Source organism: Monodelphis domestica, chromosome 3 (genome assembly GCF_027887165.1).
Source record: "Monodelphis domestica isolate mMonDom1 chromosome 3, mMonDom1.pri, whole genome shotgun sequence".
Lineage (NCBI taxonomy): Eukaryota > Metazoa > Chordata > Mammalia > Didelphimorphia > Didelphidae > Monodelphis > Monodelphis domestica.
The window spans coordinates 250,132,842-250,159,189 of record NC_077229.1 but is presented as its reverse complement, the minus strand read 5'-3'; the positions used below and the strand labels follow the sequence as shown (position 1 = coordinate 250,159,189).

The window sequence follows — 26,348 nt, the reverse complement described above, 5'->3', positions numbered from 1 at the left end:
AATGGATAAGATAGAATTCAGGATCCCACTGGATCTAGATGTTCTTCCCTCTCAGATTTGATTTCACTGAGAGTAAGGTTTAAGTACTTCCACTTCACGCTCTCTTCCTCTCCTTCTCATATGAGAGTTCTTCCCCTCCCCTTCCCATGTGTATCTTTATATGGGAAAGTTTATTCTATTGATTCCCCCCCTATTTCTTGAAGTTAATCTTAGTATTATCACGGTTCCCCCCTCCCTTTTCCTTTTTTTGCCCCAACTTTCCCCAAATCTTCTTGATTCCCCAATCTTTCCCTATGCATGTTTCTTCTAACTACTCTTATGATGATACAATTTATGAGAGTTACACAAAACATTTTCCCCACATATTAATATATATAATTAGATGTAAATGTAGTCCTTATAGAAGAGAGTTTGACTTAAAGAGAAAGATAAGATTTATCTCCTTTTCCCTTTCTTTCATATTTACCTTTTCATGTTTCTCTTGCTTTCTGTGCTTGGATATCGAACTTTCCACAGAGCTCTGGTCTTTTCTTAGCAAATGCTTGGAAATCTTCTATTTTGTTGAATGCCCATACTTTCCCCTGGAAGTATATAGTCAGTTTTGCTGGGTAGTTGATTCTTGGTTGGAGACCCAGCTCTCTTGCCTTTCCAAATATCGTGTTCCATGCTTTGCGGTCTCTTAGTGTGTTAGCCACTAAGTCATGTGTGATCCTTATGGGAGCCCCCTTATATCTGAAGCTCTTCTTCTTGGCTTCTTGTAGGATTTTCTCCTTTACTTGGAAGCTCTTGAATTTGGCAATTACATTCCTAGGCGTTGTCTTTTGGGGATTTAGTATAGAAGGTGTTCTATGAATCCTTTCTATTTCTATTTTGCCCCCTTGCTCCAGAACGTGGGGGCAATTTTCTTTTATAATCTCCTCTAGAATAAAATCCAATTTGTTGTTTACCTCTGGTTTTTCTGGGAGACCGATGATACGGAGATTTTCTCGTCTTCCTCTGTTCTCCAGGTCCGTGACCTTCTCAGTGAGATATTTTCTGTTTTCTTCCAATTCATTAATTATTTGGGTTTGCTTTATTGATTCTTGCTGTTTTATCATCTCACTTTCTTCGAGGTCCTTAATTCTGGTCATTAGGGACTGGATTTGCTTTTCAGCCTTGTCTGCCCTTGTATTGGATGCTTCGAGTTCTTTTTCCAATTGAGCAGTCTTATCTGTCAGACAGCTGATCTCTTTCTCCCATTTTTCTTTCCAGAAGGTTTCCATCTTTTGGATAAGTTCCAGTTTGAGATCTTCCAGAGCTTGTTGATAGTTTCCATTTTGGGAGGCGTGTTCTGAATTTTTTTGGATTTCCTCTTCATTCTCCTCTTTCCCTTGGGTACTTCCACCATAAAAGTTTTCAATAGTCACTTTTTTCCCTTTCTTCCTGGAGGCTTGATTTTGGGCCATGTGAGCCATCCCTTTGGTGGTTTTATTTCCCTTTCCTTTTTGGTCTGGGGTCTGGGTTATAAGAGTGGTTTTTCTGTGAATTTAGGTTGCTTCAGACTAGTTCTTCCCAGCCTCCGAGCCCAGGTATTCAGCTCCGCCCAGATAATCCGTGCGCCTTGTTCAGCGCAGCCCGCCCGAAGTCCGCTGGCTTCTCCAGTGAAAGCGCCCTGAGACGTTTTTTCCTGGCAGTCCCCAGATCCCAAGGACCCTGGAGTGCCCCCCCAGACAGAGACGCTCCCCACTCACTCGCTGTCCCGGTGAGCGCTCAGGTAGCTCACTCTGGTTTAGTGGGGGAGGTGGGGTGGGGGAAGGGCGGCTCAGTTCACTTTTCTGTGCAAGCTTTTCCTTCTTATTTTAGTGTGGAAATGTTCAAGCCCCACGTACCTTTGCCTCTGTGGGGTACTGGGGAGTCCTTCTGTTCCTCCAAAGGTGATTTTATGCTCCTTTGATGTAGTCTATTTCGTTCGGTGCTGGGGAGAGGAAACGTGCCGCGTCTAGATTGCAGCCATGATTACCCGGAAGTTTTTCACACAGAACATTTTTAACAAAGGAGGAGGTTTTCTTTGCCCTAACACAATAACAATATGAGACAAGAATACCTTGGCACTACACAGCCCACCTCCTGAACCCCCATCTCTCATCTGAAAACATATCGGGTCACCTATCAATTTTGAGGGTATATTCCCAAGTCTGAAAGGCTCTGAGCCCATAGGACTTGGGTGTTTCATTGCCCTTAGGCCAGGAAGCTGTGTCAGAGAAGGGAAGACCAGTTGGGTTTTATGGAAGAAGAAGCTTTGCCAGAGAAGCCCTTGTTTAAGGTAGTGGGGAGGTGGGGTAAGAAGTTGTGAGGGATTGATGTGTGATGAGGGAACTAGGTTAGATTAAGAGAAGCCACATCAGGAAACTGTTGCCCTGTCACAACATGATGATATCAAGCATTTTGGGAGCAAACATGATAAAGGATAAGTAGAAAAACACTTGACCCAAGTAAATGGGCATGGTTTTTTAGCACTGTTTATAATTTGGATCAATAGATTTTTTGATAATTTCTTTTTTTTGATGATTAACAGATCCCTTCTAACCTAGAATCACATATTTAGTAAATGAAATCACAGAAATCTGGGTTAAACACTAGAAAGCACATTAAAGGTCATGTAACCAAAGAGTACCAAACTCAAAAACTGGACTAGTGAACCATACATACGGATTCCTGTGGACTGCATGATTGACTTAGAAAATGTTTTATTGGACTTTAATTCATTTTGTTAAATATTTCCCAATTATATTTTTATCTGGTTCAGGGGGCATTAGGCAAATTTGTCCCAAAGTTCGACACCTCTGATATAGTTCAATCCCCTTATTTTACAGAGGAGGAAACTAAGGAAGGGAGGTATTAAATCACTTGCTCAAGGCCACAAAGGTAATCTCAATCAGGATTTAAACCTGGTTCCTTGGATGTCCAAAACAAGTTTTTTTTCCTACTGTACCATATAATTGTCATCTTCTCTATTCCCCTCCTTCATGAAGAATACTCTGACTTTGAAATTGGCTACTTGCTAATGTCAAGCTAAATGAATATTACCAAAAAAATCCATTTCATCTCTTTTCTTGGTTTCTCTTCCTCCCCACACCTCATTAGTTTCATTTTCTTAATTATTAGGTTGATCTGGGAGGAAGAATAGTATAATGGAAGAAACATTTTGTAGCACTGATGAGTGCTTTGGAGGTAAGGATTGGAAAAGCTAAATAGAACATAGGAATTTGGGGTTGTGTCATAAAAATAAGTTATAGTAGAAAGAACACTGAATTTGGAATAAGTGGACCTGGGTTCAAATTTTGGTTCTCTTACTTTCTCACTTATATGACTTTGGTTGCAAGACACTCAATGTGTCTGGGCCTCAGTTTCCCTGACTGTAAAATGAAGGTATCAAAACAACTTCTAATTCCATATCCAACTTTATCTATGATATGTTCCCTCACAATTATTTTTATATGTATCATCCTGCAAAAGAATTGTTAACTATATATGCACTAAAAAGACAAGGCCTAAAATGACAGAAATGCTTGCTGAACTGTTAATGTATATTTTTGTTTTGTTTTTCATTATGAAGCAGCTTTCAAAAAATTATAAGTTGTTTCTGCTTTTCTCACACTACTCTTTCAGATCCTATGTTTTTCTTTCTTTTTTTCTGTACTTATTCATAAGATAATGAGAAAGGCCCATGATATATAGCAATAGTAATCTCATTCTGTCTAAAATTCTGATGGAGAGTATATTATATAAATTCCTTTATCACTGATTCCCTAATAGCTTTTAGGCATCCCATTACCATGTATGCTATTGTATTTCTTCATTACTTAATGGCATCCAGACGCATGTGCCTCATGTTGTTGCTTTTCAGTTATGTATATATATATATATATATATATATATATATATATATATATATTTTAAATATGTTGACACAAAATGACTGCATTCATTTCTGCGATAAATTTTAAATGGCCCTCTAATACATCATAATTTAAGTTAGAAAAAGAGGACTTGAGTTTTCTGTTGATAATATTTAAAATCTGAATGGATGCCTCAAAGATTGTTATTATTTTTTATTTATTTGAAAGAACAAGTTTAAATTACATTCTTTTAAGTTAGTTTTATATGAAGACATTCTGCTTAGAGGTCAGAGAAGTAATTTTGCCTTCATGAATGACCAATTTAATATGAAATGTCAGAGCACACTGAACAGATTACCCACTCATAATATCCAAAAAGACACTTGTGGGCTCCATGAAAGCATTTTAGTGAGTGGGGCTTTTCTCTGTATGTCTTAGCCATTGCCAAATTAAAATAGTGACTGAGTTCACACCCAACAAAGATTTAAATGAAGGTACTACCTAGAATATAAAGAGGACATAGACAAGAAGGTCTACTATATGACAAAAACTCATAGCCATATTTTTGTGGTATAAAAATAAGAGGAGTGCAATAACTGGGTAAAAGCTGTATAAATTTTGTTTTGTGAATGCAGTGGTTTATAAATGCACAGTAGTCAGAATTTTATATTGGGAATGAGGAGAAATCTGATATCAAATCCAATGTCAGACATTTTTTATGTGTGAGAATCCTGGGAAAGGCATTTAACCTTTGTCTACCTCAGTTTCCTCATTAATAGCTCCTACTTCCTAGGGTGGCTGTGAGAATAACATAATATAATACTATTTGCTAATTGCTTTACAAACCTTAAAGCATGACATAAATATTAGTTATTATTAGATGAGAAAAAAGTGAATATATGGAAATTAGGGAAATGGGAAAATTTGCATGAACTGACAACGAATTAAGCAAAACTAGAAGGAAAATGTAAACAATAACCATAATAATATAAATGAAAATAACACTGAAAGGCAGGTGAAGTCTTTTTACTTGTTATGACTAATCTTCATCTCACAGAATTGATAGTGATAGTGACAACAGAAATCTACACTGTTTGATAGTCTTACTATGATTTTCTTTTTGATCTGTTTTTCTTTATTACATTGGAAGGCTCGATTAGTCAAGGCTGAGGGAGCCAAGGAGGTTAATACAAGAATATCACTGCAGGATATAAACAAAAGGCATTAATAAAACTGAACATTTCTCCCCCATTTCCCCAGTAGAATGTAGTTTCATTGAGACTTTATTTTTTTTGCTATATCCCTAATATCCTACTATATCGCTTTATCCACTATAGGTACCTTAATAAATATTGTTCAATCAGATAAGACTGAATTTAAAAAAGAAAAAAATCAGTTGCTAGGTTAAATTTCAACTCATATTTAACATTTTATCCATCTTTATGGAAAACTGAGGTAAAATTTTATATTCACCACAGTTTTAGAGTTTTCATTGATAGTTTTAATTCTTTGGTATCAAAAGTAAATAAATTACATTATAGCATTTATTATGGGGCAGCCTTGAAACCTAGAGTAAAAAAAGCTGGCATCACTACTTGTTCTACACACATTAGAAAGGAGAAAACTGTTGTCACTATTAAGGGCATATTTACAACTAATTCTTTGATTCCCTGAAGTAAGATATGTGATCACAAGATAAGCTATCTGTGGCCACATTTATTGATCTCTTAAAACTTCTTTAATCCACTGAATGGTTTGGGTAGGAATGACTGTTTCACAAATAGCACTTCATATCCCTATAGTTGTCTGCCATGCCTAGAATCCACTCCTTCCTCACCTTCACCTCCAAGTTTACCTGGGCTTAATTCAAGACTTCGTTCCCATCCTAACTTTAAACTACATTCCTATTTAAAATGTGTGTGTGTAGTCTCTAAGTTGTTTTGCATGTTCTTTTCCCCATGAGAATTTGAACATCTTGAGGGCAAAAATCAGGTTTCTGCATTCTTAATTTAGTGCCTGACATATAGTAAGTACTTCATAAATGGTTGTTGGTGACAATAAGAAGAGCTATGAAAATGTCGATATTATGACTGTCTCATGCATAAAAGTCTCAATAAAACTAATAGCAGGTGTGGGTATGGCTTTGAGCACAGTCATCAGCTTGAGTCACTGAATTCCTAAATGTCCAAAGAGAATTATTAAGACTTTCTAATTAAGGAACGTAGCTAATGCTTGCATCTGTTCCCTGAGAAATAACCAGCCTTCAAAACTTGGGATACTATTTTCCAGGTAGAATAGGCTGTGTTTCCAGAGGACATAATGCACTGTTCATTTATAGCTGCTGGCCTCTATCCTCTGTTACTGCAGCATTCTGAATATTTCAGTGATCACTTGCTTAATGTAGTCTCCAGGTCTTTCAAATTGGAATTTAGAAGAAAGTCATATTTTCCTCTCATTTTTAACAGTTAAATTGCATGGTAGGATAATATTACATTGATGCCTCTGTGGAAAAAAAAAAAGATTTCTGCATCTTATCAGTGGCCTTTCAAGTATTATTCAAAAGACCAGGATTAATGTAAGCAATGTACAGCAATTGAGCAGATTTGGTTAACTAGCACAACATTACCATTCTCTGGTAGGCAGGAAAGCTGCATGGATGCCGATTGTCATTATTATTATTTATTATTGTTGAATGCTGACGGGTGTACTTTGATGGCAAAGTTCTTTATGTCCTCATTGACATTCATAAATGAAAGAGCCCTTCTTTTCCATCTATTTAATTGGTAATTAAATTTTCCAAATAACTTTCTCTACAGGAGCTGGATTTTGAAGCCAAGACAAGCTATACCCTGCGCATAGAAGCCGCCAATAAGCACGTTGATCCTCGCTTCCTCAGCCTGGGCCCCTTCAGTGACATGACAACAGTAAAGATAATTGTGGAGGATGTGGATGAGCCCCCCATATTTAGCTCCCGCTTGTATCCCATGGAAGTGTCTGAAGCCACCCAAGTTGGCAATATCATTGGAACTGTAACAGCACATGACCCAGATTCCTCAAACAGTCCTGTTAGGTAATTTTCAGCCTCATTTGTTTGTGTTTCTTTTCGGTTTCATGAGTTTTGCCAGGTTATGGGTTTTCACCAGCTTAGTATGCTATCAAAGTACAGCACTTAAAAACTAGTTACAAACATTGTCAGATGTTTTGATTTTCAGTCCACTGACTTAAACGAGGAGAAGTGAGGCAATATCAGTGAAACACAAAATTTTCATGATGTAAAATAATAATAACAATAATAATAATGTTACCTTATTATCATACAAGGTTATTTATTTTTGTATGAGTTTGGGAGGAATCCGTTATTATCCATAAACCATAGCTTATGCTCCTATTAAATCAATTATGCCGAACCTGTATTAGGACAAACTCTTTTTCAGAATTAAAGGGATACAAATCCTAGTGGCAGAATAAATGTGTGTTAGAGAATGATATTCATAAACAATTTAAATCAAGAATTTCTTTGTCAAGCAAATTATATTTTAATAGTTGCTTATTTGGAAGATACATGGTTTAATTTATTATGTCAACTTGGTTTTGGAAGACAATGAAGTATACACAAAATCGATATTTTAAGGAGCCTTCGATTCGATTGAATTGAATCCAACACAGATTTAATAACAGGCATTGTGGTAGCCACTAAGGGAACAGAAATAAAAACGGACAGCTTCTGCCTACAAGATGTTCATGTTCTTTAATATTTAAACACAGTGTGTTTCTTTGGAGAGGTGCTCTTTCATAAGATATAGAGAACTAGCCTTGAAGTCAGGAAGATCTGAAATCAAGTACCACCTCCAAACCAAACTGTCTGGTCAAGTCATGTAATCAAGCTTTTTAAGTACCTTAGGCCAGAACTGGGAGGGGATATATGTTCCTACACTTACAATAAAAATGGAGGATGGAGGCCATATTTTTTTCCATCCTGAAATACATAATTAAAGCAATGTTGTCCACTTCTTTCATGAAGCAACTAATGAATAATCTTTATTTTATTTTTTCATGTTAGTACCTAGAGTGTTCAGCATATAGTTGGTCAATAAATATATGTGAAAGAATCAATGTTAGTACATTTTAGCTAAATTATACTGCTTCAGGCAGAATTGTATTTCTAAGAGAAAAAGCTTATTGTTCTACATGTGCTTTGCAAATAATTCTGAGAGTACTTTATTTAAGGAAATATAATTTTAATTTGATTGGGTTTTTTTTTGTTTTGAATTAAAGCTACATAGCTCACAACTAATAAAGAGAACATTCAAAGATTATAATTTGGTAGCCTCATTTTTACAGGTGAAGAGGTTCACGTGAAATACACTCAACTCAGTTCTATGCTAGAGAACATGACAGAATGATTTTCCTTAGTATTCCTGCTTCCTATCATAGTGAAATAAACTTTGTTAATGTCATCTGACCACAATAATGCCACTCCAATCATAGCAAGTCTAGTTTTGCTATTTAGCTGTAATATGATTGTGAAGAGTTTAGCACAGTGCCTGGCACACATAGTACATAATATATAAACATTAGCTATTAATATTATTATTATTACAAGTAAACCATAATTGTTTAGAATAGGCATTTTCAAGATGAACACAATGGAGAGAAGGAAGAAATAATAGTTTCCTCCTTTAATCATGAACCTATAAAAGAATATAAAATCTAAGATAAATTGAATTCTCATTGCTAAGGCTTTGTATATTCTATATTTTTAGAATGTTAGAATTTAGGAAACTGAAGATAACTCATAAGCTATCTAGTCCAACTCATATCTGAATAGTTATACCCTCTATTAAAATAATTATGCTGAACCTCTTTCAGGACACTCTTTTCAGAAGTGAAGTGATACAAATCCTAGTGGCAGAGTACATGTGAGTGTAAGAAAATGATATTCATAAACAGTTTAAATTAGGGATCGCTTTGTCAGGCAAATTAAATTTTAATAGTTGTTTATTTAGAAGGTACACATTAGATTAATTTATGTCAACTTGTTATGCTATATAAACTTTAGCTGCTATTGGTGACCAGCTGATATCTGTCTGAAGACCACTAGTGATAGGGATTTTAGGACTTCTCTAAACAATGCTTTCTAATTCTGGATGCTCTACTTTTTAAGATATTTTTTTTTCCTTATAGTAAGCTAAAATTTGCTCCAGAGCAGATAGCTACCCTTTACCTCTAGTTTTATCCGCTGGGGCCAAGCAGAGCAATATTAATACCTCATCCATGTGGCACAGTGCCTGACCCATAGTAAATGCTTAATAAATGTTGATTGATTGATTGATTGATGTGGCATCTTTCCAAGTATATCAAGAGAATTGCCATATTCTCCACCTCTTCATATGCCTCATATCACCTTCCTTTTCCAGGCTAAGCAACTACAATTCTTTCTCTTTAGGCATAGTCTCAGATTCCCTCCCTATGTCTTTTAAAAAGGAAGAATTCATTTAAAAATGCAGTGCTTAAAACCAAACACTTTATTGCAGATGTCATCTGGCCAGGGCAGAAATATAGCCTATCTCTCCTCTGACAATTTTTCAGATTAAAGATTTTTGCTTCTTATTTTGACGATAAGCTGTAGTGGGGATAGATAGATTTTATCCAATAAATAGGAAGTTTCTCCCCTTGTATTCTCTTGTTTGAAATCTGACCTTGTTCAAACTCATGACTCCTTTCTGTTTACTGGATCTTGACCTTTCTTTTCCCTCTGTATTATTGGTTTTCTACTCTGTTGCTCTTTCACTTATTATCTTCAGGGGGCAAAGAATTTTATATCGACAAAGAATTCCTGCATAACCCCTAAAAACAGAATGAATCAAAGAAAGCCAGAACAATTAAGTACTAATAATCATAAGATGTTTATTCTATATTTTAAGATTCTGAAAGTGGTTTTTTCATAAATATTATATAGTATAGATATGATTATGTCCCTTTAATAGATAAAAAAGAATGAGACATAAGAGTTAAGAGATTTGTCTAGGATTATATAACTGGTAAGTATTAGAACCAGAATGAAAATCCGAATCTTCTACACTGATAACACAAGTACTCTTTCAGATATGTGCATAGCCTCAGGTCTAATAAGGTCATTTGAAATATTTCATTGGTTAGGACTTTTCAAGTTCATGTTTATGAAGCTGCTCTAGGCTAAGTACTTTTGTATACTAGAAAAACCATATAGGAGTCAGCCACAATTATTATTGCCTCATTATGGCAGGATTCAACCATTTCTTTAAGCAAATGTAAGGCTCCTTTAATGAGCCCAAACTTCTAAAGGAAACAAAAGATCACCTTTTTTTAATACTAGCATTCTACTGACCTTGCTTCATGGCCATGAGTTGTGGAATAAAGGTCACCAAAGAAGTGAAAATAAGTCTCTCACACAGGGCATTGGAGAGATACATTGCATGTCTGATAATTCTACAATTATGACTGATGAAGAACTTCTAATTAGAGCAGGCCTAAAATGATGCCATCAGGTAAATGTTAGATTAGAAGAAAAGATAGAGCAGTCATATGGCTAAGGAAAAGGATAATAGAGAACCAGGATGCTCCACTAGTACTTTTGTGGTATCTTAAGAAAGTAAGGAAAGCCACAAGCAGGCTGGGTAGAACAACCATAGCCAACTTATGAATATGGATAAGAGTTGTGTGGGATGGGTTGCCATTTATACCCTTAAAGGGATCATCCAAGTCATGGAAGTAATAGCTATAATAGAGGTTTTGAATATAATAGCATTCCTAAACAAGGTCAAAACTAGAAAATGAAAAAGAGGAAGAATTATGAATCCTGTTTTTTCACATTAGAAACCAGGTCTTCCTAAGATCAGAGCAAAGGGCTAGAGATAAAGGAGTAGGAGATGTGATTTAGTGGGGGGAAGACCCAAATAGTAAAAAATGAGATGATATGGCATAGGAAGCCAAGCAGTGTCTGGACAAGGATGCTAGATGAATTCTAATTGATCCTCTGCAATCAGTTAAGATGAAATATAATACAAAAGTATTGAAAATATGTAATTTGGAAAAATCACTAGAATCATGCTCAAATAATATGGTAAAGAATTGAAAGTACCAAAAGAAGAGTTCTTTGTTATCATTAGGCCTTATGCTTGTACTGCTCATGTTAAATAAATAGTTGGTTTCCCCCTTGCAACTTTTTCTTTATCTTTAAAAGATCCATTTCGCTTGAGTTTTATATGAGGAAAGAGTCCCCAGAACTCATAGCTGTATTACCTTGTTTTATTTGCTCTGTTTCTCATGGAACTTTCCAAAGTGTCATGTGCAAGTATTCACTTATATCATTTTCTTTTCTTGTCAGCAAAACTTCAATACTTTAAAGGTTTGAAATTTTGTTGGTGTGGATTTATATGCCACTAAATTAGATCCCAAAACTTCTCTAGTTTCCAATTTTATTTTTTTCCTTAATTTCCCTGTGTTAGATCTATTCAATAGCTGGTTATTGTTTCTTTTGTTCTTTAATATCTTTTGATAAGAAGTGTTGTCTCTGATTCCTGCCTGCGTGAACAACTCACCTCTTTTGCTGTTCATATCTTTTAACATATATGTCTTATGCCACTATCCATGTTAGTTCCCTTTACTGTTTGAAATTGAGCTTAATACTGATAATAGAATAAAACATGGCACAGTGGGTACAGCACTGGATATGGAATCAGAAAAACCTGAGTCAGTTCCAGCATTTGATACTTTTTAGCTGTGTGAAACTAGACAAGTCACTTAACCTATGTTTGCTACAATCCTAATCTAAAAATAAATAGAAACAGCATCTATGCCCCATGGTTGTTAAGATAAAATGAAATAATATTTTTAGGCACTTTGCAACTTTAAAGTATCATATATTTGCTAATTAGTAATAATAATAATGATGATAAATAGGGCACAGGTATTTGTAAAAGGAGCTGAGAGGAGAGTAGAATGATAAAAACCAGAATGAATAATCTTAAACAAAAAGTATTCATAAACTAATCATAAGTGAACACAAATTAAGTAAGTGTTTTGATGATCCTGCGAAATTCATTTAAGCTACACATTCAACAATCAGAGAATAAAATGCTGTTCTGAGAATGCCAACATATGGATAGTTTTAGCATAACTCTCTAGGGTGCTGTTATTTCCTTTCCAAATTAATTTATTAACTGGAAGAAAAGTTTGAAAACTTTAGATTCTGTTTCCTGACACTTTTAGGAATGCCTTTAGGTGAAGACCATATGTTTCAAGAAAAACAAAGCAGTATTATTTTCCAAGACCTGAAGGCACTGGCAGTGTGAACTTCTTGACATTAAGCCCAATCTGACTTGTAGAAAACAATGTGACAAGGATTGAAGAATCAGGTGTTTAGAGTTGAGTCATTTTATCTAGGGATTAGGTTTACTAAGGTTTTATTGTAGCCTAAACACATGCCTGCCATATGCCACATATAATTGGGATGTGTAATGAAGTTGGGGGCACAAAGTTCAGGATTCTAGAATGAAATATGTGAGTGTGTGTTCTCAATAGAGTAACAAACTTGGTGTCAAGGGGATTGGGCTCTTTGCCCGTTTCTGTAAGTGTTTGGCTCTGTTGCTGGGATAATTTGATTTACCTTTGTATTTCAGTTTCTCTGAATTTTTAAAAAATTGGCTTCATTTCCACTATGCATTAAGTTGATCAATGAGGATTTTCATTGGGGTAGTTTACATAGTAGATGATTAACAAGTATTTGTTGAATAGAATGAATTAAAAATAGTACTCTGATTAGATAAGTGGAGAAACTGAGGGTAAAAAAAGTTGTAGCTTGGGTATAAAGTCACAAAGAGAACTAGGATTCCATACAATTTACCTTACTTCAAACTGAGGATTCTGTCAATGGTACCCACACTCCTTCTTCAGGAGGAAAATGTTTCCTCAGGAACTTATAAATTATTGTTAAAAGATATTAATTCAGTTGCTTATTTGAGTGTACAAAGGGAGATGGCTTGATTTCTAACCAAGATCCCCTCATATTTGTACCTCTAGCATCTAGAAGAATGATGTGCACACATTGGATACTTAAAATATATTTGCTGATTAAGTGCTTAAGTTAAAGGAATAAATTAAGGTAATGGGAACAACAGGGTCTCTTAACGTCAACACTTTTTGCCATGCCACTACTGGTAAAAAAGGACAGTTTAGACTTCAGCAAAAGTGGGAAGCGAGACACCAGTCATGTACCATGGTACTAAATCTTAAAAAAGGAATCTATCACTGGAAATAAAGATATTTTATTTTAGCAATTACATGTAATAACATTTCCACATAATCTTCCTGAAGTTATATGATCCCAATTGTCTCCCTCTCTTCCTTCCCTCCTCCCTCCCAGAGCTGGGAAGAAATTCAATCTGGGTTATACATGTATTATCATGCAAAACATATTTCCATATTATTAATTATCAGTGGAAAGAGAAAGGAAAGAATAAAAATGGAAGGAGATCTTGTGAATTCAGAATCGATATTGTTTAGTTAGAATTTAGATACTAGAATGATATCAGAGTTTCAAATGTGGAATCTTGTGATATGTCTGACCTTCAATCTTTCCTTCTTTACTGGTCTCTTCCCTACTGCCCCCTTGCAGGCTATTGTCTCCCCAGTCCTCAGAAAAATCCTCCCTTGATTCTTGCATCCCAATTAACTATCTTCCATAATAAATACCACTGCTTTTTTTTTTTTTACTCTCTATTCTTAAGCCCTCTTGCACTCCAACTTCTGACTTTATTCCATTGAAACTGCTTTCTCTAAATTTTCCAGTAATCTTAAATTCAAAATCCAATGTCCTTTTTCAATCCTCATTTTTGTCCTCTCTGCAGCTTTTGACTGATGATTATCCTCCACTCCATTTCTTTCTCCTTCTCCTGGTCCATGCCTTCTCCTCTAGGGTTTAGGGACATCAATTGTCTCCTACTTCTCCTCCTACCTGTCAGATCACTCTTACTCAGTCTCCTTTACGAGATCCTCATACAGACCATTCCCGTAAATTGTAGGTATCACATGGGATTGTCTTGAACTATCTTCTTCCTCTTTGCTGTTTCAACTGTTGCTATCATCAATTCCCATGGGTATAATTGCTATTTCTAGTCTGAGATTCTTAAATCTACCTATCCTACTTGCCTGAAACTTTCTGTTCACTTCTAATCTCACATCTCCAACTACCTTTCAGGTATCTCAAACTGAATATCTGGTAGACTTCTTAAACTCAACATGTCCAAAACAGAATTCATTATCTTTCCTCTAACCCTGTTTCCCAGTTTCTCCACATCCAGTCAGTTGCCAAGACTTCTCGATTTCACCTTTGTAATATCTCTCACTTCTGCCACTTTCTCTTCTCTGCCACTGCCACTAATATTGTGCAACCCTTTTCACCAAATGCTATAAGGATGATATTAGAAATTAAGCCTTGCTATATTAGATTAGAGATAAAAAGTAGAGAAGCTGGCTTGAGAAAGAATTGGAGTTTCCCTAATCTATTACAAAGAAAGACTTGGTCTTTGGTTTGGACTATGAGTCTGCAAAGGCTTAGAGTCCTAACTTGGTTCTTGCTGAGATTCAGCCAGGTAGCCTTTATTACTTTCATAACTTGGAGATGAAGTTATGAATTATAAGGATAATAGTGTTAGTTTATTTATAATAGTAAAAATTTGGGTTAGTCAGATCAGGAAGGATCAGTATAGCCTGTGAAACAGGAGAAGCAGTTCCTTGCAGATTTAGGGAGTTTTATTTGTGTGGAGTTATCTTTGGTCTTCTCAGAGTTAAAACAATCTATAAAAACAGCAATAGATAGATAAGTGTTTACTAAATTGGGAAAGAAAAACACTTAGCTCCTTCAGGTCTTTTCTTCCTTTCCTTCTACTTCAGAAAGTACGAGAGAAAAAGATGTTACCTCATCCAAGCCCTCAGAGAGAGAGTCTGACTCTTACCTCCCTCAGAGCAACAGCCACACCCAGAGAGCAACTGTCACTCTATCTTTTAATAGATTAGGGAAATAGATTGTTTTGGGCTCTTTTAATATCCCCAGCACTTAGCATACTCTCTGCCACATGGAAGGCACTTAATTAATGTTTATTGACTGACTCACAAAAATAGTGAAGTCACATAAAATGGCTGGTTAGGAAGAATGTTAGCATGGTTTAGACAAGTTAAATCTGAACTGCTGGAGAAATATATGGGTAGAAATGTCCTGGAGGCAGTTGGATAAAAGGTTTCAGAATATGGGAAACATTTCCCTTTTAAAATTAAAATATGAGAAAAGTATTTGTATTTGTGTTCTGGGATTTTCTGGTAATAGTTATTATGCACAAGGGCATTTGACTTATTTTTGCTTATAGGTCCTCAGATAGAATATTTTAACATTACTAAATATTGAATTATTTAGAATCCATAGAATGAATATAGTTTTGCTAAATGCATTTTAGAAGGGAAAAAAAACTTACTTTATGTTTGGCTTATATTTATGTGTTTAATTAGCATGTTATTATTTAATTTAATTATTTAATTTATAGCTTTTGCCTGATCTGTATTTGCCATTTTACTTATTTTTCCTCCTTTCAAAGACAGAATCATACCTTAAAACAAATTATATAAAAGGGAAAAAAATTCACAAAACTAACAAACAAGTCAAATATTATCAGTAATGATCAACATCAAGAGCCCCCCACTTAGGCAAAGAAGGGGGAGGAATTGAATATCTTATGCTTGGCCCTCAGTGTTAATTTTTCATTATTATTTTTTCCGTTTGCATTTTTTGTGGTTGGATTCATTCATTTCCTAGATTATCTTCCTCCACATATCAATTTTTAGAATTTTAACATATTTATCATTTTTTGTTTTTTTGAGGTTCTTTTACCAGACAGTAATATACCTAAATATTCACATACTAAAATTTGTTTTACAATATTATTTCAATGTAGGTTTTTGGATGTCTCCCTTTACTCTTTTAGAATACTATTCACTGGCAACAGAAAAAAAAGCAACTGCCAGGGCCTTGTGTGATAATTTGGATGACTTCTGAGTTCAGAATATGAACTGTAATGCATCTGTGAAGATCAATGGCATCACTGGCAAAGGAAAGAACTAACTAGGAAATACTATAGACTAGGAAATACTATGTAGGTGTATATACACATATGGATGTTTATAAGTCTGTAAAAAGTTCTTAAGTAGAAAAATATTCATTCAACTCAATCAATGCTTTATCTTTCTTAATGACCCTATGGAATTGAACTTTCAATTTTAAGTAAAGAGGTTGAGAATTTTAGGTCTTGGGCCACTCCATAGAAAGCAGCGTGTAAAACTGACTTACTGAAGACCCTCTTACACACACACACACACACACACACACACACACACACACACACACACACATCACTTTGATGCATTCCTTTGTCTTTTCCCCCACAATTTATAGGATTTTTGAAAGATTTCATTAGTAAAGAATGAATAACCCCCAAATCCATATTCTCTCTGTCATCACTCATAGAAGGCAGCATAGATCAGTTTTAAAAATAAGTCATTTTTCTTTGGATGATTTCCTTCCACTAAGCAGGCTTTTGCCTGAACAATTAAAGGTAAAGGTAATGTATATACTGGCTCATGATCTCATATTTTTCATTACATTGAGTTGGCATTTTGTCCCCTCACTGTGTTGATAGATTGTGCTGATCTATACACATTAATGATGGTTGGCAAACACATCAGGATATAAACTCGCTTTTTGACATTTAGAATTCTTAACACACTGCTCCTCTACATGCATTCTATGGGTCAGCCACACTCTTCTTCCTATTTGTTGTTCCCCAGAAATGATGTGCCATTATATAGTGAATAGAGAGTCTGTGCCATTGTACTTCTGGTCCCCTATCCATGGAATGCTCTCCCTCCTGACTTCTATTTCTTATTGTCTCTTTCTTACTCTAAATCCCATCACAGAAAACATTCCCCATGTATCCTCACTACCTAGTGCCTTTTCTTTAAAGGTTACCTTCCATCTCTTCTGTTTATATCTCTAGGTTTGTGTGGTGTCTCTCCCAAATGTAAGTCCCTTGAGGAGAAAGGATTTTTTTCTTTATCTTTATATTCCCAATGGTTTGCACCATACCCAGAAGATAATGAGTGATTAATAAATACTTGATTGATTGATCAGCTGCTTGAACTCAAGGATCCAGGCTGGAGCAATGGGGTGAAGCAAGCTGGCCCATATAAGGATAGACCCCTGTATATGGATGTGACCCATGTTAATCAAGCAAGCTAACCTTCTCTAAACTATCTGCACTAAAATATGCAGTATTTCTAACACAAGCTGTGTGATCATGGACAAATAATTTGTCAAATCATGGTTTCGATTTTCTCATCAATCCAGCGGACAAATATTGTCTGTACAATCTATGTCTTAAGAAAAGTGTTAGTGAAGCCGGATGTACAATATAAATTTCTTTTGCTATTATTATAAAGTGCTATATAAATTACATTATTAGTATTATAATGTGCAACAGAAATGTAAGACAGTTTGGCAGGTGATATTATTTCTATGACTGCTGCAGGTAGTGGCTATCCTGTAAACTCAAAGTATCCATGAGATTTATTTACTAGGTATCTTTAAATTGTAGTGTTGTTTAATAACTTAATTAGTGGGTTTTTAAAAGGGATCATTTGGTATCCAAAACTAAGTAACAGACCTTTTGTTTCAATAATGACACGAAAGTATGATACATGAGAAATATGTTTCCTACTTTAACTCACTTTATTGTACTGCATCATACAGAACACATGTTGGTGATTGACAGATCTTTTGTTCCCACCATTAGCTTTCTTGGAATGTCATCAAGATTCTGTGCCTTTTTACACTGAAAGATCTAAATATCCAGTCTTCTTTGGATTAGGATACTTCCTCTTCTTTGATCACTTTAACAAAAGAGAAGTCATATACCTGTAGCTTCACTGGGTACAACATAAAGATAAGTCTCTCTATAGGTCACTGAGATAAGTTACATCATTGTATTTGCAAAATATGCAAAAGGAAGACAGAAAAATGCAAAAAACTGAGCTTCAGTAATGATTTATGCATATTGTCACTGCTTTTTACTTCACATAAATCCAAAAGAAAATAAGGTACAGAAGACAAGGACTTTGGTTTTGTATCAGTGGCAAATTGAATAATGCTTGCACAGAGTTGATACTTAATACGTTTGTAAATATTTTCAGGAAGAATTAATAGGAATATGTATGTTGTTGGGGAATAGGAATGAAATATAAAATGAATATAAGATATTAGAAAAATACTTATATATCTATGTTTTTATGTGGGGCTTCATAGAGATTGAGAATTTTGGCTTCACTGACCAATCAATTTAGTAAAATTGCCTTTGTTTTTTTAAAGTTGACAAACTGATTGAATCTGCTGGTACATAGAGCACTGTATACATAAGTCTTATTCTTGCATGTGGTACATCAACTTCTTTCCTCAAAGATCATGACTTCATCTCAAAACTTCCTAAATGGATATAGATTTTACCACTCTATCCTTTAGCTGATAATTAACATTATTGGCTGTTATTATTTTTAAAATACCAATCACTCTGCTAGGTACTGGGGGTAAAATACAAACAATAAAATGATCTAGACTCTTAAAGAGCTTTCTTATGTTGTATCACAATAAAAAGATAATATATACATGTATGTAGATATAAACAGAACAAATCCAAGGTTATTATGGAGGAAGAATTCAAGTACATGGGAGGAATTAAGAAATGTTTAATGTAGAAGACAATTCTTGGACTGACACTGAAAGAAAATGAGATTCTAAACGGTAGAGATAGTAAAGACAGAATTCTAAACATGGGAACTGATTATTTCAAAGGCATAGGGATGAGAAATGGAGGGAAGAACTAAGAAAAGACCACGCTGGCTGGATTTTAGAGTGCAGGAAGAGGTAGCTTGGATCTGTATCCTCAATGCAGCATTCTGTTCATGGAGGTGGCAAATTCTCTGCAAATTTTAGGTCGTCTCTCTTGGTGGCTGTGGCCAAAATGATTAATGACCTGGTTGCCAGACTTCTGGTAATGGGTCTCTTTGAATTTAGCTAAGGTACTCATTTATGACAGATACACAATGGTGCCAGACTACTAATCTATGCCCTCTGATTGGTAGGACATATTGGATGCTGAATTCTACTGGCATAGTTGACAACTTAGTCACTTCAGTGCCAAAGTGAGTCAAGAGGAATCATGATGCATTTGCATTCATTGGAAAGAATGGGGAGGTTTTTAAAAGGAGATATCATAAGTAAACTAGAAGAAGAGAGAAAATGCTATCTCTAAGATTTATGGATAGGAGAGGAATTTGAGTCATAAGAGATGAAGAGTATTGTGAAATGTAAAATGGATAATTTTGAGTATATTCACTTGAAAGGTTTTTTTTACAAATAAAGTAAATGCTGCCAAGATTAGAAAGAAAGGAGAAAAGTGGGGGGCAGCAGGAATTTATACAAAGCCTCTGAACTGAAGATCTCATCTAAAATATATAATTTTGTCAAATTTATAAGAATAAGATCCATAAACCAATCAATAAATGGGCAAAAGACATGAACATAATTTTCATATGAAGAAATTAAAACCATATGTGTGTGAAAATATCCCCAAAACAGCTAATGATTATAGAAATGGAAAGCAAAGCAATTCTAAGATATAATCTCATACCCAACAGACCGGCTGAAATGACAAAAGGGAAAAAAAAATGACAAGTATCAGAGGGATTGTGGAAAAATGGCGACATTAATACACTGTTTGTGGAGCTGTGAACTGATCCAACCATGTTGAAGAGAAATTTGAAGTTGCATAGAGAGAACTATAAAACTGTGTATACCCTTAGACCCAAAAGTACCCTTGTTGAGCATGTTTACCAAGTAGATCAAATTGAGAGTTTACATAAATTTTAATGGAATTTCACACAAGAAGTTATTGAAAAATGTGATTATTATAAAAACAAGGATCTTTTTCAAAATCTTTTTCACTTTCAAGTTTTTTGAAGCACAATTTCCCTTGTAAATTCCATAGCTGTTAAAAGTTTTCTTTTTAATTTAGTCTATTTGTACTTAATGTATATAATCAATTAAACTAAATATATTAAGTTTATGTTTTAACAATTTCATTTTCTTTCACTTAATAAAAATCTATATTCTCTCTACTCCACCAGACTGGGGCATGGGGGAGGGGGGTGGAACAAAAATAAAACTCTTGTGACAAAAATGCATAACCAAGGAAAACAGATTTTTCTATTTATATAAGAACACTGGCCATTTCATTTTTTTCATTTAATAAAAATCTATTTTCTCTGTTACCTATTCCACCCCACTGTGAGGTAGGAGGGAATAAAAACAAAACTTTTGTGACAAACGTACATAGCCAAGAAAAACAAATTTCATGTTTATAGAAGAACACTGGAAATGATTATGTCTAACAAAAAAAATGTCTTATTCTTTACATGGAGTTAATCACCTCTCTGTGAGAAGGTAGGTAGCATATTTCTAACACCAGCTTGCTAGAATCATGACTAATCATTGAAATGATCAGAGTTCTCAAGTATTTCAGAATTTTAAAAATAATATTTACATTATAACATAAATTGTTCTGCTTTTGCTCAATTCTACATCAGTTCATAGGAATCTTCCTAGCTCTCTCTGTCTCAGTCTCTGTCTCTGTCTCTCCATCTGTCTGTCTGTCTCTCTCTTCTGCTTTTCAGTATTATGTCCAATAAGTTTGGCAGTATTATTCCTATTTCACAGGCAAGGGAATAAATAAAGAAAAGCTAAGTAATATGCCAAACTACTAAAATAAAAAAATAAGATGAGGAGACAGATTTCTTGACTCCCAAGTTCACTTTCCACTCCCTCTTGCTATTAGAAATCAGTAGATTATTTCAGCCACATGCAATAAGATGGTATAAGAAATAAACAAGAGTGAAAAGATGCAATAAAAACATGCCAAGGCAACTAAAGTAAAAGAACTAGTAAGAGATAAAATGATGACTTCAAATAGTAGAAGCAATACAGGATTGCTAGCTCATGCAGCTGAGTCTGACTAGAGAAAGGCAGCTATGCAGATTATGAAAAATGAGGTAAAGATGACCAGAGCTTTTTTAACAAAGGAAACCTCTTGATGTGTAATTTGTCATCACTGATAGAGAGTAGAAACTTTCCTATATAGAGAACTGCTAACAGATCACAAGGTAAATGATTTGCCAATGGTTGGAAAGTCAGAATGTGTGACAGGCAGGACTTGAACCAAGTCCTTACTCTAAACCTAGCCCTCTAGTCACCGTGTCATAGTGCCTCTCTAACTAGTGTGTTCTGACCTTTGAAATAATGTAACAAAAGCAGCATTCAGATTTTTTTCCCTTGCTCCTTGTGCAATCAATGAAACCCTTTTTTTTCCCCCAGCAAAAACATAAATCTTAAAGTTTTCCTTAATCTTTCATCTAGGTACTCAATAGATAGAAACACAGACTTGGAGAGATATTTCAATATTGATGCCAACAGTGGAGTCATTACAACTGCCAAATCTTTGGACCGGGAGACGAATGCTGTTCATAACATCACAGTCCTGGCAATGGAAAGTCGTAAGTAAAAAACTAGTTTTAAGAGTTTAAGGGGGTCTGTCTGTATGAATATACACTTTGAATTTAATTTTAATTATAATAATTTCTCTCTTTCATTAAAACTTGAAAATTGCCTAACATTCTTTAATAATTTTTCATTATCTGTTTATATTTACAAACATTTAATGTAATAATCTATGACTATATTTTTGTGTATGACATATGGAATTATTTTCATTTTACAACCCCTATGCTATGACTGAAAAAAATTATACATGTATGTGTGTATATATATATATAAATATATACAAACATAGCTACATCTGTACTTCTGTCTTTCTCTCTTCCACCCATCTATCTAATCCACCCGTGTATCTAATCTACCAAATATCTATCAATCTATATTTCAGTCTCTCTATCTTTCTGTTTTCATTTCCTGAGATACAGCTTAGAATAGGTGATAAAGAACCAGCTCTGTACCCCTGCATCTGACATCTGCATGCTTTGTTACTGTAAGGGTTTGCCTCACTTCTCAGTGTGCAAGGCAGCTATGAATCAATAATCAATCACTCAATAAGCATTTGTATTAGATGTCAACTATATGCTAAGTGCTGGGGTATAAAAAGAGGCATAAGACAGTCCCTGCCCTCAATGAGCATATAATCGATTACACAGCATGCAAAGCAAGCTATAGACAGGATACATAGGAAATAATTAAGGAAAAAGAAGGGAAGGCTTCCTGGAGAAGCCATGACTAACTACATTATAGATATTCTGTGAATCTTCATGGGTGGAGGAAGTTTTCACATTAACTTCATTGACAAAATTACAGTTCTAAACTCACACATATCCATAAATATCCCTAATTATGTTTATAGAAGTTTTTAAGTATATGGAAAAAGATTATCTTACTGAGTTAAAAGTAACCACACGTCATACACTTGAATGTCTGGCACTGTTCTAAGTGCTAGAAACATAGTTAACCATTCCCTGATATGTTTCTAGTGTTATTCTCTCATCTGACGCCAATAAAAATAAAATGATTACTAGAAAGCACATTTCCAATAAGACTCTCTCAAAATTTGATTATATATATGAAATATTTGGGGAACATAAAATAGCTTTTAAGTATTAATTTAAAATAGCATTAAAACTTTGAGTCACATTACTTAAAACACATTTTAAATACCAATACTCAAATTAAAATGTTTTGTAGAAAGAATTCATAGCACTCCAAGGAAAAAACATACGTGTTTCAGTATAAATAGCCTGCAAAGCAACAGACAAAACTATTGCACTAAAAATGGAAAGGAATGGCCTTTATTTGTATATAATTAATAATTTATGTTCTAAATAAGATCACAAATACCACTCTCATACTTTTCAAGATTGATTTGTCAAAGGATAGAGTCCCTGGAAATCTGAAGAGTTTCCTTTTGGATACATGTTCTCAAATAACAGCAATGCAATATTCTAAAAAATCTCATGAACTTTACTAATGAATTTTTCTTTTTGAAGAGAATGAAGTATTAGAATTATGTAGTCATATTCTCCTCAGCTTCTATAGCCAAGTCACATGAAAAAAAGGGAAGAAGGAAGAAGGAAGGAGGAAGAGATGGAAGAAGAGAGAATGGGTGACTTATTAAGTATTTACTATGTATAAGCCACTCTAATAAGTGCTGGGAATTCAAATAAAATTTCAAAAAATGAAGTCCTTGTCCACAAGGAACTTATACTCTAATTGCAGAAGACAGCACACAAAAGGGGGCTGAAAAGTGTGGTGGTGTGAGTGGGGGCAGAAAGAGAAAGGGATGAGACACATGGTGTGGAGCCAGGGTTTTAAAGTGCAGAAAATCAAGAGGAAAGCTTGGAAGGGAATGAAAGTGGGATCACTAGGCCTTTCCTCAAAATAGAGATCCCTGTAGAATCTTACCAATGGCAGAGGGGGGCACTCCTGTCAGAGGGAGAATGCCACTGAGATGGCCAAATATTGGAGGGCAAGAAAGTCACAAGTAGTTAAAGAAGTTCCAAAATGAGTCAGCATCTAAGGCAGGATTTGAAAGTTCAGAAAGTCAAGACTAGAGCAGGAAGGTTCAAATTAAATATTTCTTAAATGGGAGTATTTCATAGATTTAGAACTGGAAGGGACTTCAGAGAACATCTAAATGAACTCCCTTATTTTAAAAAGGAGGAAACAGAAATTAAGACAAAAGTTAAATGATAAGTGGGATATGAACTGAACTTCCTAACTCAATTTCTGGTGCCCTATCCATTACTTCTCTAAGGTCTCTTCAAGTTCTAAGGTGGATTGGAATCTAATTCTAGATTACATTTTTTGTCTCTTTTAAAATATTACTAAAGTTACATCATGGATATGAGAAGAAAGTGTTATTATCTAGGCTATCAAACTTTATTTTTCAAAACAAAAGAATAGTAGAAATAGTTATCTAACAGATGAGTATTTTACAGGAAGCTCTTCTCTTTGATCTAGAGAATCCATCTCAAATAGGAAGAGGCTATGTGGCCATCACTATATTGGACATCAATGACAATGCCCCTGAATTTGCCATGGATTATGAGACCACTGTCTGTGAAAATGCCCAACCTGGTCAGGTAGGAATTATTGTATTTCCATTCCAAAAATGATTCATTTCTCTTAAACTTATACTGCTGGTCTTTTGGAAATTCGGACACTTTAAACCCCTTATTTCAGCAATGTAATGCTTTTAGGAGGAACGTAAACTAACATGAAAGTAGCTTTCAAACCCATATCTATTTAAGAAGGTGAAAATACCTAGGAGGAAAAAAATTAAATTAAAAATGTCTTGGTAAATGGTCAGATGTCCAAGATTTTCTTGCAGAAAGGTTCTACCCCCTCCATTACCCAGTAGATTTTAAGTGAATTCTCATTCAAATACAAGTGTCAAATACAAATGATCTCAGTTTTATCTGTTATTCTAGGTGTTTGTGGTATATATTATAAAGTTTAACCAGCATTATTTGTTTCTAATGCCCAAAGATATTAAATTAATAGATAAATTTGAAATTAACCTTCTTCACCAGATAATTTTAATGCATGGCCCTCCTTTATCCCCACACAATTTACTCAGTAAGTAATTCCAATGGAAGCTTGGAATTTTTTTTTTTGCTCATACCACCTTATCTTTTGCTCTGAGGAATCATTGCACTCTGAAGATTTATATTTGCAACAAAAAAGAGTTCCCAAGCAGTCTGGCCTCAAAACCCCATAATCCAGACTAAAGATTCCTCTTCCCTTCCCACATCTCTGGCCAGTTTTTGTTTGTTTGTTTATTCCCTTTACATATCTGCAACTCTCAGCAGAGAAGGTACAATAGTGCTTTTATTGGAATCTTCCTACAAATCTTATATTAATAAGCAGCAATCTGTAGCTGGAGGCATGCTAGACTATGGAATGGGAAAATCCAGAGATGTGAGGAGGATTTTGGCACCACACCTGGAATATCAGGGAACATTAAATATACTAGGTCACATCATTTTAGAATTACTGATATCATTACAAAATCTTGCTACAAGAAGACACATATATGTTTAATACTTGATTTTCATATTTTTTCAATAAAGTTCGCCTATTCTTTTTTCATTCTTCCTATGAGAATTTATTTTTTGTATGCTATATTACTTTCTATGTCAGGGCCTTGGATCAGAGAGATCCCAATAAATTCCTATTTTAGAATCCTGGATTAGAAGGGTTCCATACAGTCTACTGTTTTTTATATTTTCTTTGTTATCAGGAATTCTAAGGATAGCTTTCCTTTTGAATACAACCTGGTTAATAGGAAAAGGAGGATACTCTTCCTGTTTATGTGACCTCCATCACCTATGCGGTGAGGAAGAGTTGAGAGTTTGATGAACTACCTCCTAATTAGCTAGTTACCAAATAGAGATATCCTGGAATGTTTGAGGAAGGGACTGGCTGAATAATGAACTCCTAAAACTCTATTTATACATCTGCCTGGGGGAACCTTACAGGCCTTTCATCATCAAGGGGGCCATTTATATATCAGTTTATTGGTTATATACCAACCTAATCAATAAACTGATATTCTTACCCCAAAACCTCTCTCTCAAATATCTTAATTGTAACATTCCCAATATTTCTTCCTAGATTATCCAGAAAATCAGTGCAGTTGATAAAGATGAGCCATCCAATGGTCACCAGTTTTACTTCAGCTTAACAGCTGATGCAGCAAATAATCACAATTTTTCATTAAAGGACAACAAAGGTAAGACAGAGTGACAGTTACTACTGAACTCAGCAGGTGAATATTCACTGAGTAGCCCCTTGTTGTTTAGCTCAGTAATGCTGATTATGAGTTACATGGATTATTATTTTTTTGCCAGCAAGGACATTAATTAAAGGGCAATGAGCCCCTCAAGTAATTTTTATCTATGGATTAGCTGTCATGAAGAAGAAGCTGTTGTTTAAATCATTTTAAGCCTCAAGAGAAAGAGTGGGAGGTCAAATTGTTTCTCTCGCTCTTTTTTTCCCTTCAAGTGACTTGCTTCAATTTTGTACATCAAACTTTTTATCCAAATTAGCTTTAAAACTGGGGACTAGATCCCCGCCTTCCTAAGGCTTTATGCTCTGTTGCTATATCAATGCTTTGTTTAAAGCCAAACTATAAATTTAAAGCTTAAACAAAAATTGTGGTATTCCTTTTCATTCACTACATCAGTTATTTAAATTTAAAGAGTTTTAGAGGAAAGATGTCCACAAGCTTTTAATAAGCTGGTTCACCTCTTTCACTAGGCTACATTATCATA

At 34.8% G+C, this 26,348-nt stretch overlaps 1 protein-coding gene across 2 annotated transcripts in view; it reads left to right on the top strand.

Annotated features, from left to right (window-relative positions):
• CDH7 (cadherin 7) overlaps positions 1–26,348 on the top strand; it is a 193,368-nt gene that overhangs the window by 134,162 nt on the left and 32,858 nt on the right. For both annotated transcript variants that reach the window (XM_001365629.4, XM_016431702.2), the window contains exons 7-10: positions 6,695–6,948; positions 21,427–21,563; positions 24,034–24,155; positions 25,690–25,807. In XM_001365629.4, coding sequence (XP_001365666.1) covers positions 6,695–6,948; positions 21,427–21,563; positions 24,034–24,155; positions 25,690–25,807 — 631 coding nt within the window. The remainder of the gene's footprint in view (positions 1–6,694; positions 6,949–21,426; positions 21,564–24,033; positions 24,156–25,689; positions 25,808–26,348) is intronic.